The sequence below is a fragment of the Quercus robur genome, chromosome 5, assembly GCF_932294415.1.
Source record: "Quercus robur chromosome 5, dhQueRobu3.1, whole genome shotgun sequence".
Lineage (NCBI taxonomy): Eukaryota > Viridiplantae > Streptophyta > Magnoliopsida > Fagales > Fagaceae > Quercus > Quercus robur.
The window spans coordinates 28577065-28589526 of record NC_065538.1 but is presented as its reverse complement, the minus strand read 5'-3'; the positions used below and the strand labels follow the sequence as shown (position 1 = coordinate 28589526).

General features: G+C 34.9%; 1 protein-coding gene across 2 annotated transcripts; it reads left to right on the top strand.

The window, feature by feature from the left end:
- The first annotated feature begins 7147 nt into the window (after positions 1-7147).
- On the top strand, positions 7148-12462 carry LOC126725717 (zinc finger BED domain-containing protein DAYSLEEPER-like). 2 transcript variants are annotated; one of them, XM_050430577.1, is made up of 3 exons: positions 7148-7502; positions 8853-8958; positions 10166-12462. In XM_050430577.1, the coding sequence occupies exons 2-3, from the start codon at positions 8939-8941 to the stop codon at positions 12234-12236; spliced, it is 2091 nt and encodes a 696-aa protein (XP_050286534.1). In that variant the 5' UTR covers positions 7148-7502; positions 8853-8938; the 3' UTR covers positions 12237-12462. The 2 variants fall into 2 exon arrangements, with proteins under 2 accessions (XP_050286534.1, XP_050286535.1); XM_050430578.1 differs by lacking the exon at positions 8853-8958.

Genomic DNA, 12462 nt, shown 5'->3' with positions numbered 1-12462 from the left:
TTTTTGTTGGACATGAGCAATTCTTCTCATAACTCTTTATCTGCAAATCCTTCCTTTTGCAAGTATCTCTGAGTTTGCTATGAACCTTGTCTATTTTTGAAAGAAATTTTCTCTAATTGCAAAGTTTTTCTAGGGCAATGAGAACATGCTGGTAAATTTCTCCCAAGGAGGCTTGTTGCAGGGTTATCTTCTGGAGATTCATCATGCGAAGTGTCTCATCCCCTAATGGTTCTGGAAGGGAGTTGAGGAAGGTATGTTTGGCATTGACATCATCCATATCATTAAAAGAATAGTATCTTCTTGACATTTTGTCAAAATGTTTCTCTAAATCTTTTCTTTGAAATGAGCAACATTTCATCAGCAAGAATTCTTCTCGCACTACCTCCTTATAGTGGGTTGCTGCACCAAGAAATTCATTATGGACAATTGTAAAGAAATCCTCCAATGTATTACATTAAGCTGGCTGTCTCTATCTGTATTCTCCCAGATTAATCCACCATTCTCTTAATCTTCCTGTAAGTCTTGCAACAAACTTAGCAATAATCTGAGAAATAGTAGCATTTGGAGCTTGAAATTCAGCTATGCACCAAGAGTACAAGTTAAAGAACTCATCATTCCATTTGGAAGGAGGAACATTATCAAGAGTGAACAGATGTTTTGAATCTGTAGTTGGTGAATAAGTTAGTCTGGTTTGGTATTCTGGGACAAAAGGTGGTGGAGAAAAGATCGGTGGCGGGGATGGGGGCCTTCTAGGACGGAGAACATCTTCTTCTTCTTCTTTTGGATCAATGTTTGTCATAAATACTTCCTCTAAACCAAGATCAGACAGATCTAAGTCTGTGTCTTCAACAATAGGGAGCACAAAAGGTTCTTTTGGGTCTTCAAGGGTGAGAGTTCTGAGAAATGATGAGATTGGGTTTGGAGGATCAGGATCCATAGCCAACATATTCATGTCTAGAGGCCTTGAAGAAGCTCCTATAGTCGGATCTGGAGGTTGGTATAATGGTTCCTTGTCCTTTTTCATTAAGGAAGGCTCATTTTGTGATCTAGCTTGGGTCTCTGGTTAAAGTGGGGTGGAGTATGTGATGGTCGGTAAAATTCCACTTGATTTGAAAGGGTTGTAGTCAGGATGTGTTATGGCCAATGGTTGGAGGTTTTGATAGGGAGAAGTTGGTGAGAATGGGGAGGTCGATGGTACTGACAAGTCCTTGTATAATGACTGTCGTGATTGAAAAGGCATATGGACATATATAGGAGGACTGGGTGTAGGTTCTTTCTGTGATCCTTCCATGGATTGAAGTTGTAGCAACAACTATTTCTTTTCTTTTTCTTTTTGTCCAATAAGAGGAAAAGAGACAGACAAATCTTTGATCGTGGAGGTAATTGTGGCCAGCTCTTGTTCAACCATCTTAATTTTCTTCTTCAAATCTTAAATTAGGATATTTAAGGAGGAAAAGGTGTGAGTAACTACCTCCGCCATCTTTTGTTGGTTATCAAGAATCTTTGAGAGAACTTTATTTTGGGCCACAACATTTTCTACTTGCCAGTTTAGGGCTGCTTTTGCAGAAGAGACTTGCTTTTTGGTTCCATCTGGGTTAGTTCCAACAAGATTTTTAATTTTCCAGATATGTTTGGTATTGGTCTGGGGATGATCAAAACTTTCTAGTGGAGGAAAGTTCTGTGAATAGGAAGGTAAGGCTTGGTCAAACATGTAGCAAGGTGAAGAGTAATGTATTTGGCGAGTAGGAAGTGGCTGATGTTTTGGTATTTGTGGAAGGACTTTTTGGTAGTATGAGATTAATGGAGGTTTCTGGTATTGATCTAGATTTTCTTTGCATGTAGGGAAGAAGGAAAGGGTTTGTTTTTTGGTTCTAGGATAAAGAACATAATAATCAAACTTTCCAAATGGCTCCCCAAGGAGGTCAACTTCTGGATCTCCTGCCTCATATCTTTCTTTAAGTTTTTGCTGGGAAGATTTTTTCTTTCTTCGTGGAGGATCTGCTTTAAATATCTCTTCCTCTTGGTAATCAACACAGTTACAAACATCCTACTAGATGTGGCCAGTAGGTGATTTTCCTTCAAAGCAAGGTTTTCCGTCTTCCCAAAATCCCCGAATCATAAGACCCTTTTCTTCAACATATGAAACCGGTTGGACCATAGCAATTTGTGTTGGAAAGACTGTCACATCTTTTTTTTCTGGGGAAGCTGCCAAGAATTTTGTCTCTACTTCACCATTTGCTTTTCTGATAAAAAGAGGATCTTTTGATTGAATTGGCTTAGCCACTTGGTGGAGCATCTCATATTTCGTAATCCATGATTCTGGAAAGAGAGAAGTCATCTGCTCTCTGTTAAGTTGTCTTGGAACAAACGTACACATAGGTGTCATTCCAGGATCAACTTCATTCAACAAAGCATCATTAGATTGAGCCATATCTGGGACCGCCATATCAAAGGCATGATTTTGAAGCCTATAGGCAAGCTGGTAGTGGAGAGTGGTAGCAAATGTGTCTTGTACTTGAGAGGCTCCTGTAATTTGAACCTGCACCTTAAGAGCATCACAGAGATGGGGGTCTTTAAGGGACATATTAAAATTAGGAAAAAGTGTGACAAAGACTGTTCCTGCATTTAGAGTGGTTTGAACTGCTCCTATGACTGCATTCTGATATTCCAGGAATCTAGAATCAAGGAGTGAAATTCTTGACTTTCTAGAAAGATAATCAGTGATAAGGTTATCTTTTCCTTTGAAAGAAACTGTGATGGCAAATTTTATTAGTTGTTCCAAATTTTATTGTCTCACGTGTAGTTAAGGAACATATGTTTTGTAGTTGTATGTTTACACACTGATGAGAGGGAACTTTGATATTATATTCAGTCTATTAGTTGTAGCTATAGGTATTGGCTACTAAATTGAATAGTACTTCTCTCAAAGTGATTATTTCTTTAGATATGAAATTATTCAAATTTTTATTTATGTAAATATATTGGTTGTTATATTTACATATTTTATATTTGTGTTCATTGTTTATATTGGTTGTTATAGTTACTAAATAGCAAATGGAGTGTGAAGAGTTATATGATGCCCTAAACAATCCAGAGCTATTAGAGCAAGAGTTACCACTTGAAGATTTTGGTGATTGTGAGTTGAAATCCAAGCCATATGCTGGAATGCAATTTGACTCCCTCGATGGTGTTGAAACTTTTTACAAATAATTTGCAAAAAAAGAAGGTTTTGGGATCCATGTTCGTATCAGTAAAAGACCACCTAGAAGTGATAATATAACAAGTTGTATTTATGTATGTTGTAGTGAAGGGCAACACAAAAGAAAAAAGACACTTGATAAAGGAGAAAGCAGAGATGATGAACAAAAGGCTCGTAGAAGTTGTTCAAGTCTTAGAACTGGATGCAAAGCAATGCTTAGGGTCATGAAAAATAAGAAGTTGCAAAAATGGGTTGTGAAGGGATTTGACAACAACCACAATCATGGTATAATTAGTCCAAAAAGTGTGTCATACCTCTGATACCACAAAAAAATGTCTACTGCTACCAAAAGTCTTGTTGAAAAATTTGGTGAAGAAGGTCTTCCAACAGGAAAAGTTGCCATGATATTTAATGTAGGTGACCAAACATTTACAAGTAGAGATTGCTAGAATCACTTGAGAGATGTTAGGGGGAAAAATCTAGATGCTAAAGATGCCTTAGCTATCCTTAATTATTGCCAAAAACAACATGCTAAAAACTCCAATTTCTTTTACGCAATTCAATGTGATGATGTTAGCCATATGGTTAATTTTTTTTTTTTTTTTTTGGTGGATGCACAATCAAGAATGGCTTATCAATACTTTGAGGATGTAGTGACATTTGACACAACTTATAAAACAAACAAGTATGATATGCCATTTGCTCCTTTTACAGGGTTAAACCATCATTGTCAATCAATTTTATTTGGTTTTGCATTGTTGCAAGATGAGACAGAACAAACTTTTGTGTGGTTGTTTGAAACTTTGCTTCAAGCAATGTGGGGGAAGGAACCACTATCTATTATTACAGATCAAGATTTAGCTATGGGTGCAGCTATTGCAAAGGTATTCCTAAGAACTCGTTATCATCTTTGCCTTTGGCATATTAAGAAGAAATTTCTATAGAAACTTTCCCATATATATCATAAGAAGTCATTATTCAAACGTGAGTTGAAGAGATGCATACGTAAGTCACCTAGTGTGGAAAAATTTGAGGAGGCTTGGAAGAGCCTAATATTAACTTATGGCTTGGATAGAAATGAATGGCTTTAAGGATTATATAATATTCGAGAGTCATTGATACCGATGTACAATAGAAATACTTTCTTTGCGGAAATGAACACTACCCATAGAAGTGAAAGCATCAATGCATTTTTTTGACTGCTTTGTTAACTCGAGAACTACATAACAAGATTTTGTGGTCAAATTTGCAAAAGCAGTGGACAGCTGTTATAAGAAAGAAAAAAAATGAAGATTTTGATTCAAGACATAAAAGTCCTTCTTTAGTAATTGGCTCAAAAATAGAGCATCAAGCTACTTCTATATACACAAGAACCACATTTAGCAAGTTCCAAAAAGAGTTGGTGAGTAGTGATCATTATACAAAGGAAAAGGTTGAGAAAAATGGAACTTTTTATAAGTACAAAGTAACAAGTTCCTTTGATCCAGATGATGCATTATATTTACTATTGCAGATAAAAAGAACTAATAGACCCAATATATTTAGTCAATAGCAAGTTGTTCCGAAAAATATAGTTGCATATAAAAAAAACTTATTTATTATTATTTTTTTTTTAGAATATGGTAATTCCTTTTAACTATTCAGAAGTATATACAACCACAACTATTCAAATTGAAATTATGGTGTTGGACCCAAAGGACCATTTATAGAAAATAGTAATTCCTTTTAACAATTAAACATACATATTTCTAGCCATTTAACATAAATTACAGCCCCTGATAGGTTCATAGAGTATGTTGAAGTTTTTGATAGAACAAATCTATTTATCTCCATTTTTTTCATATTAAATCAAGATACATAGTAATATTTGTCATTGGAAACTTGGAATAAAAATTTAGTAACATGTGAAATTGAATGAAGGAATAGTGTGTGTAAAAGTAGTGTACCCTCATTCATATAAAAAGAACTAAAAGATTACTATAGCATATAAAAAGAACCACAATAGCCACCAAAATTTTCAACATCTATACTACAATAAAATAGTTCTATTGAAGAAATTATAACAAGGGAAAAAAAGTGGGAGACTAACCAGTTGTGCAACAAGCGGCTTCATCTTCTTCTTCTTCTTCTTCTTCTTCTTTTTTTTTTAGCCAGTGACCTGGCGGTGGAGGTGGAAGAGCAGTGAAGGAGAAAGAGACAGAGAGACAGAGAGGCGTGCAGTGGAGAATTTTTTTTTTTTTTTTTTTTTTTTGAGAAACGGTGGGAAAAAAAAAAAAAAAAAAAAAAAAAAGAGACTTATACTTTTTTGTGTTTTTTTAGGTTTAGAGATAGGTATGGAATGTAATAAATAAGGGATAATTAATGAGACACTAATCAGAATATTAACATTAATGAGAGTCTTTTTTTGACCGTTGGATCTACTTAAATCCAATGGTTTAGAAAATGTGTAACTTAAACTCATCTCATATATATATATATATATATATATATTTTTTTTTTTTTTCCCTTAAGAGCTGTATTTATTAGTTCTTATCTAGAGCTACCACTTTTTTTTATGGATTAAGTCCACCATTAACATTACTTTATTATCTACCATAATACTATTAACATCTTGTCACCTTAACAAATAAAACCATTGTAAAACATTTTATGAAAATTTGTTGTGATCCTAGAATTATTATTATTATTTTTTTTTTTAATATTTACAACTTAAAACTTGAGATACAAGACAAATTATTGGATGGCACTCTAGAGTTATTGTTTCTTAAGAGTAAATTCTATTAAAATACCCTGAGATTTGAGCAATCAAGTTCAAAACTTTTTAAAACTAGCTAATTTGGTTCTTAAGACCGTTGAAAAAAAAGACTAACTAGTCTAACAGTATTTAAAGACTAAGCTGGCTTTAAAGATCAAATCGGTCAGTTTTAAAAATTCTTGAACATGATTGACATTAATCCAAATCTCAAGATATGTTAATAAAATTTACCAAAATATAAAAAACATTAAATTAAAATTACATCACCATTACTCAATCAAATAGGTCTTTATCTTACTATTACTACGCGTCCTCTGTTGTTGTTGTTGTTTTTTTTTTTTTTCAATACCAACCGCCATTAAATTGTAGCAATTAATTGTGCTTGAGAAAAAACCCACTAATCTCTCTTCAGTTACACGTGTTCTCTAATGATTAGTCCAATCACACTAAGAAAACCCTCCCAGGCTCCCACCGCCATTAACATCTTGTTAACTTGACAAATACAACCATTGTAAAACATTTTAAGAAATTTTGTTGTGATTCTAGAATTATTTATTTTTAAAAAAATATTTACAACTAAAAACTTGAGATACAAGATAAACTATTGGATGGCACTCTAGAGTTTTTTTAAAGGTAAATTCCATTAACATCTAACTCATGTTTGGACTAATATCAACCAAATCCAAAACTTTTTAAAACTGATTAATTTGGTCCCTAAAGCCAACTTGTAGTCTTTAAGACAGTTGTGAAAAATGACTAACTAATCTAACTTTGTTTATGGACTTAGTTGGACTTTGAGATCAAATTAATCTAGTTTTAAAAAATTTTGAACCTGATTAAACTCAAAATATTTTAATAGAATTTACCAAAAACAGAAAACAAAAAATCATTAAATTAAAATTACATCACCATTAATCAATCAAATAGATCTTTATATTACTATTACCACGCGTCCTTTGTTTTTTGTTTTTTTTTTTTTTTTTTCCAATACCAACCGCCATTAAATTGTAGTAATTAATTGTGCTTGAGTTACACGTGTCCTCTGATGATTAGTCAAATCACACTAAGAAAACCCTCCCACCGCCATTGAAACTGAAATCAAAGTGGGTTCAATCAGAATCCAACGGTCCAGATTCCTCACCTACAATCTGGGCTCTCTCTATAACTATAAATAATGGACCCCAACAAGCAAACTCCACCAAGAAACAAAAAAAACAAAAAAAAAACAAACTCCAAAGGCCTAAAGGCTTTTAGCCCTAGCCCTAGCCCTCCTTGTTATTAGGTCCATTAGGGTTTTGAGTTTTCAATACCGAAAGCTCTGAACCTGAAATTTCAAAACCTCAACCAAAAGCCCATCAACTTCGTCTTCAACCTCTTCCCTCTGCCCAGTTTTTCAATTTTTTTCAACATTTAATATTTCTTTCTTTTACAAATTCAAGAAAAGAAATTGCATAAACCCCAGAAACTTTGACAATTCAAAAACCCTAGTTTCGGAGTTTCGGGAGCAGAGGTTTTTTTCTAATATTCTGGTCCAGCGGTTGATTCATTGTAAGGATACTTTTCCACTTTTTTATATATTTGTTCAGTTTTATTGTTCATAGGTATTGAATTCGATGTTTTTCTGTGTTTTCTGACTATATTTGTGGGTTTCTTTTTTGGGTTCTCTTTGGATCCGATTCTTGTTGCTCTTTGGCTCTGTGGTGGCTTTTGGTTATTGGGTTTTCTGGGTTTTGTTCAAATTTTGGGTTTAATGTGTTTAAAGTATCTGTTTGGGATTATAGTTCAGTTTTCTGTTGCAAACTCTAGGTTGAAATAAATCCATGTTGAATATGTGTCTGTGAAAATTATGTGAATATACCTATGTATAGGTTACTCTGATTATTACGGACTGGGTGTTTTCGTGTATATTTAGGGTTTTGGTTGAAACTGGAGGCCGATCTGATTTAGATAAGAATACGCGTTTTTTTAGGGAACGTCTTAAAGGCGCCCCCAAGATACACGCCTCCTCTTTTTTTCCCTTTTGGGGACGAGTCTAAAATTTTAAATTAAAATTTGCAACGTACAAGTATTTTTAGTTCATTTGATTTTCATGTCCAATGGGCTCTTCTTTTGATGGCCCAAAGTGAGACTTTTAACTTTTTAAGTCCAAAACATGGGTGGTGGAGTGCGTATTTTGGCTGAGTATCAAAACCATTGGAAAAGGGAAACTCTATTTTTAACTCTTGTTAATAGACCAACCTGCCCCTGGATCATAGCTCAGGTGGTAAATTTTTTTTTAATATTAAAGATAAGAAAAAGAAATAAACAGATGGACAATCAACTTACTGTGTGAATTGAGATGATTTGGAGGTTGGCAGTGTGATAGGGAGTTATGATTCTAGTCTTGTTTGTGAGGCTTTAGGCTTTCCTGGTCCTGAGTTCTATATATATAATCATCCTCTAAGAAGCATGGACACTCCAAATCCCCTGATGCATTTGTGTCAGGGACAGAGCGACAGTCGTGCATGTGTGTACTCAGTGTGTGTAAGGAGGAAATATGTAGTGATTTAAGATATTTTCGAATTTGTAATAGTCATTTGTTTTGAAAACTTAAAATAAGATAATAAAAAAATTCCTAAAAATAAATAAAATATAAATAAATAAAATATACCTAAAGATATAGGTATTAGTTAACTAATTGTTGTTTTCTCACCATGTCATGTTGTAATTTTGCAAGAATTGCCATATTCCGTGTCAATGTACATGTCCATGCGTCTTAAGATCATCATGCCTTCCTAATTGCCATGTATGCATCAAAACTTTATCCTAACTTGTCTACTGCTCATTAGACATTTCTCTCACAAACATGCCACATTTTTTTATGTAATTCACATGTCTACATTTTCTGCTGGCTTTCAGGAATCCATTATTTATCTACTTTTATTGCACAGTAACTCCTCCACATCAACAAAATTTTTTTCTTGTGTTGAATCTATTCTAATGATATGGACATGCTGTTGTTTAGGTATGCACATTCCTTTTATTAAAATTGTATTATTGAGTGTTCAAGCATTGTTCTCTAAAAGGCAATATAACATACATGGGAAATTTTTCTGACATCCCCACATTTTGAATATATATTCCAGTAGATTCTTATAGCTATGTATTTCTCAATCTAAGGGTGTTGTTACTTGTTAGCCTAATGCAGTTCTGTAAATTGAGATAATGTACTTTTTTTTTTTTAATTGAAGATACTATACTTCCTTAGAATGAAATCTATCGTTCCAGAAAAATGCTCTTGTGGTTTGTTTCTATATTTCTATGCACCTGGTATACCCTTTTTATATGTTTTTACTATTTCCAATTTTTTCTACACTTGGATTATCAAAGTTGCACACCTTATATTCACTGAATTTTGTATTCCCCTACATCTCTGGCCTCTTTCCCAATACATATTCTTACACCGGCCATTTTTTTCCCAGCACCAGACATTATATAACTTGTTGTACACGAGTCCAAATAGTAACTGAACATACACTTTATATAACATGCCACTTTTTTATAAGTAACTGAGCTATTTGTTTGCAAAAATATTCCCAAGTGTTGATTCATCTTTTTATATGCTTATGTTCTGTCTGAGCCTTCACTTTTGAGGAAAAGGAAAAGTGCTTGTTTTGCTTCTGTCAATTGCACTGGGTTGTTGACAAAAGATCCTTGAAATCCATTGGATGTACTTGTAGTTGTTACATCACTGATGTTCCACAATGGGAGCTTTGGATTTTAGTTTAAGATACTTGATTTGTGATTATCATTGTTTAATAGGATGCAATAATCAGAAACACTAATTGAAGGACAATTTAGGGTAACACTCATTTTGATATGTTCACATGGGAAGCCAAATATGAATCATTTGATTGTATATACCTTAGTAGATGGAGCACTCACTATAAACACACCAATTCCTTATACTTTGAAATGTGGCACAGTTGTTTAGATTTTTACTTCACTTAAGTCTCAATGGGATAAGGCAGTCCTTTGGCACATGAAATCTTGGTTTGTTATGGTTGTTATTGAACAGCCTTTTCAAAGTCCACCATAGTTTTTAAATTCCAAATTTTCCTCTTTATTCAATGGATAGAAATTATACATATTTTACACCAAATGGATAGTTCTTGGCTGGATTATCCACTTACTTATGCACTTTCTAATGCTTCATCCTTATTTCTTTTTAGGACTACACCTTCAATGGAGATAGTTGACCCTATTACCCCGACTGATATCTATGAACCACTCTGTTTAGAAGCACAGCCTAATAAGCGTAGGAGAAAGAAGTCTATTGTCTGGGAGCACTTCACCTTAGAAACTGTTGGACCTGGATGTACTAGGGCATGCTGTAAGCTATGCAAAAAATCTTTCGCTTACATCTCTGGCTCAAAGCTTGCAGGCACCAGCCACCTCAAACGGCATATTTCCTTGGGAATCTGCCCAGTATTTCGCCAGAGAAATCTGCAAGTGCCAGATACACCAGGCTCCAGAACTGGTGGTCCAGGAACTGCAACTGATCCACCAAAAAAACGCCAGAGAGTAAGCCAAGGAGCTGCAAGAATCACTTTTGATCAGGACCGCTGCAACCGTGAGATTGCTAAGATGGTCATTCTGCACGAATATCCACTTCACATTGTTGAACATTCTGGTTTCAGTGACTTTGTCCGGTCTCTGCAACCTCAGTTCAGTATGTTGAGCTTTGATACTGTTCAAGGGGAATGTGTGGATGTGTACCTGACGGAGAAACAAAACCTCCTGAATCTTTTAAGTGGCATTCATGGAAATGTCAGTCTTACATTGGATTTATGGACGTCAAATCAAACTTTAGGCTATGTGTTTCTAACAGGTCATTTCATTGATGCCGATTGGAATCTACAGCGCCGGATCCTTAATGTTGTTACGGTTCCTTCTCCTGAGTCAGATTATGCATTCAATCAAGCTGTTATGGCTTGCCTATCTGATTGGCATTTGGAGGGCCGGTTGTTTACCCTCACAGTTGATCAATCCTTATCAAATGAAACTGTAATTGGAAATCTAAGAGGCCTTCTTTCTGTCAGGAACCCATTCATGCTCAATGGTCAGTTATTAATAGGGAATTGCTATGCTCGTGTTCTCAGTCGTCTCGCACAAGATGCACTAGGGGTAATGAGGGAGACGATCCAAAAAATTCGTGACAGTGTCAAGTATGTGAAAACTTCAGAATCACATGAAGATAAATTTATCGAGCTGAAGCAACAGCTTCGAGTCCCTAGCTCAAAAAACCTTTTAGTTGATGATCAAACTATGTGGAACACAACTTATCACATGCTAGTAGCTGCATGTGAATTGAAGGAAGTTTTTAGTTGCTTGGATACCGTTGATCCTGATTACAAGATAGCTCCATCAATGGAGGAGTGGAAGCAGGTAGAAACTCTCTGCACATACTTGAAGCATTTGTTCGATGCAGCTCTCATTTTAACTGACCTAAGGTACCCGGCCACTAATACATTCTTCCATGAAGTGTCAAAAATTCATATAGAGCTGACACATGCAGCCATGAGCGAGGATCCCTTTGTCAGTAACTTGATCAGACCGTTGCAAGAAAAATTTGATAAATATTGGAAAGACTGCTATCTGGTTTTAGCGATAGCTGTAGTTTTGGATCCAAGGTTCAAAATGAAGCTTGTGGAGTTCAACTTTAACAAGATGTATGATGAGCATGCTGAACCATGGATTAGGGCTGTTAATGATAGTGTTCATGAACTCTTTCTAGAATATATTGCTCAAGCACTTCCGTTACCGGCACTTGAAGAAGGAAATGAGGGTGTCATCAAAACAGAGACATCACAAGATGGATTTCAAGAAGGAAACCTTGTTTCTACTGTGGATGGGCTCTCGGATTTTGAAATCTATATCAATGAGATTACAAGTAGCCAGCATATGAAGTCGGAGCTAGATCAATACTTGGAAGAGTCTCTTCTGCCTCGGGAACATGAGTTTGACATTTTAGGTTGGTGGAAACTAAATAAATTGAAGTACCCAACTCTATCAAGAATGGCTTCTGATATTTTGTCAATACCAGTATGTACTGTTGGCCCTGATTCTGTGTTTGACACTGAATTAAGAAAGATGGATAACTACAGGAATTCATTGGGTCCCATGACACTTGAGGCCCTTATTTGTGCCAAAGATTGGCTTCAGTGTGGATTATCACCATCAACAACAAATACAACAGCAACACCTGAGATTTCTAAAGCAATTGTGAAAATGGAAGTCTAGGTTTAGGTCTCAATTTCATTTTGTAGGTAGATCAAATGTCCTTGCATTTAATTTTTTTTTTTTTTTTTTTGGTACTTAGGTTTTCAACAGTGATTAATTGATCTATTCTATTCTATACAGTTCAGGTTTTTGATGTGGCGCTAGGTATTGTTTGTAGTATTCTAGGAATTAAGTGAATACTTGCGTATCTTTCTTTTTTTGTAAACGTTAATATCTTTTTCGTGTC

Bases quoted from the DNA above. Each gene is read 5' to 3' on its own strand.
- LOC126725717 (XM_050430577.1), top strand. From the start codon at position 8,939: ATGGACATGCTGTTGTTTAG. The intron at 8,959-10,165 runs GTATGCACATTC...ATTTCTTTTTAG, and splicing joins ATGGACATGCTGTTGTTTAG to GACTACACCTTCAATGGAGA.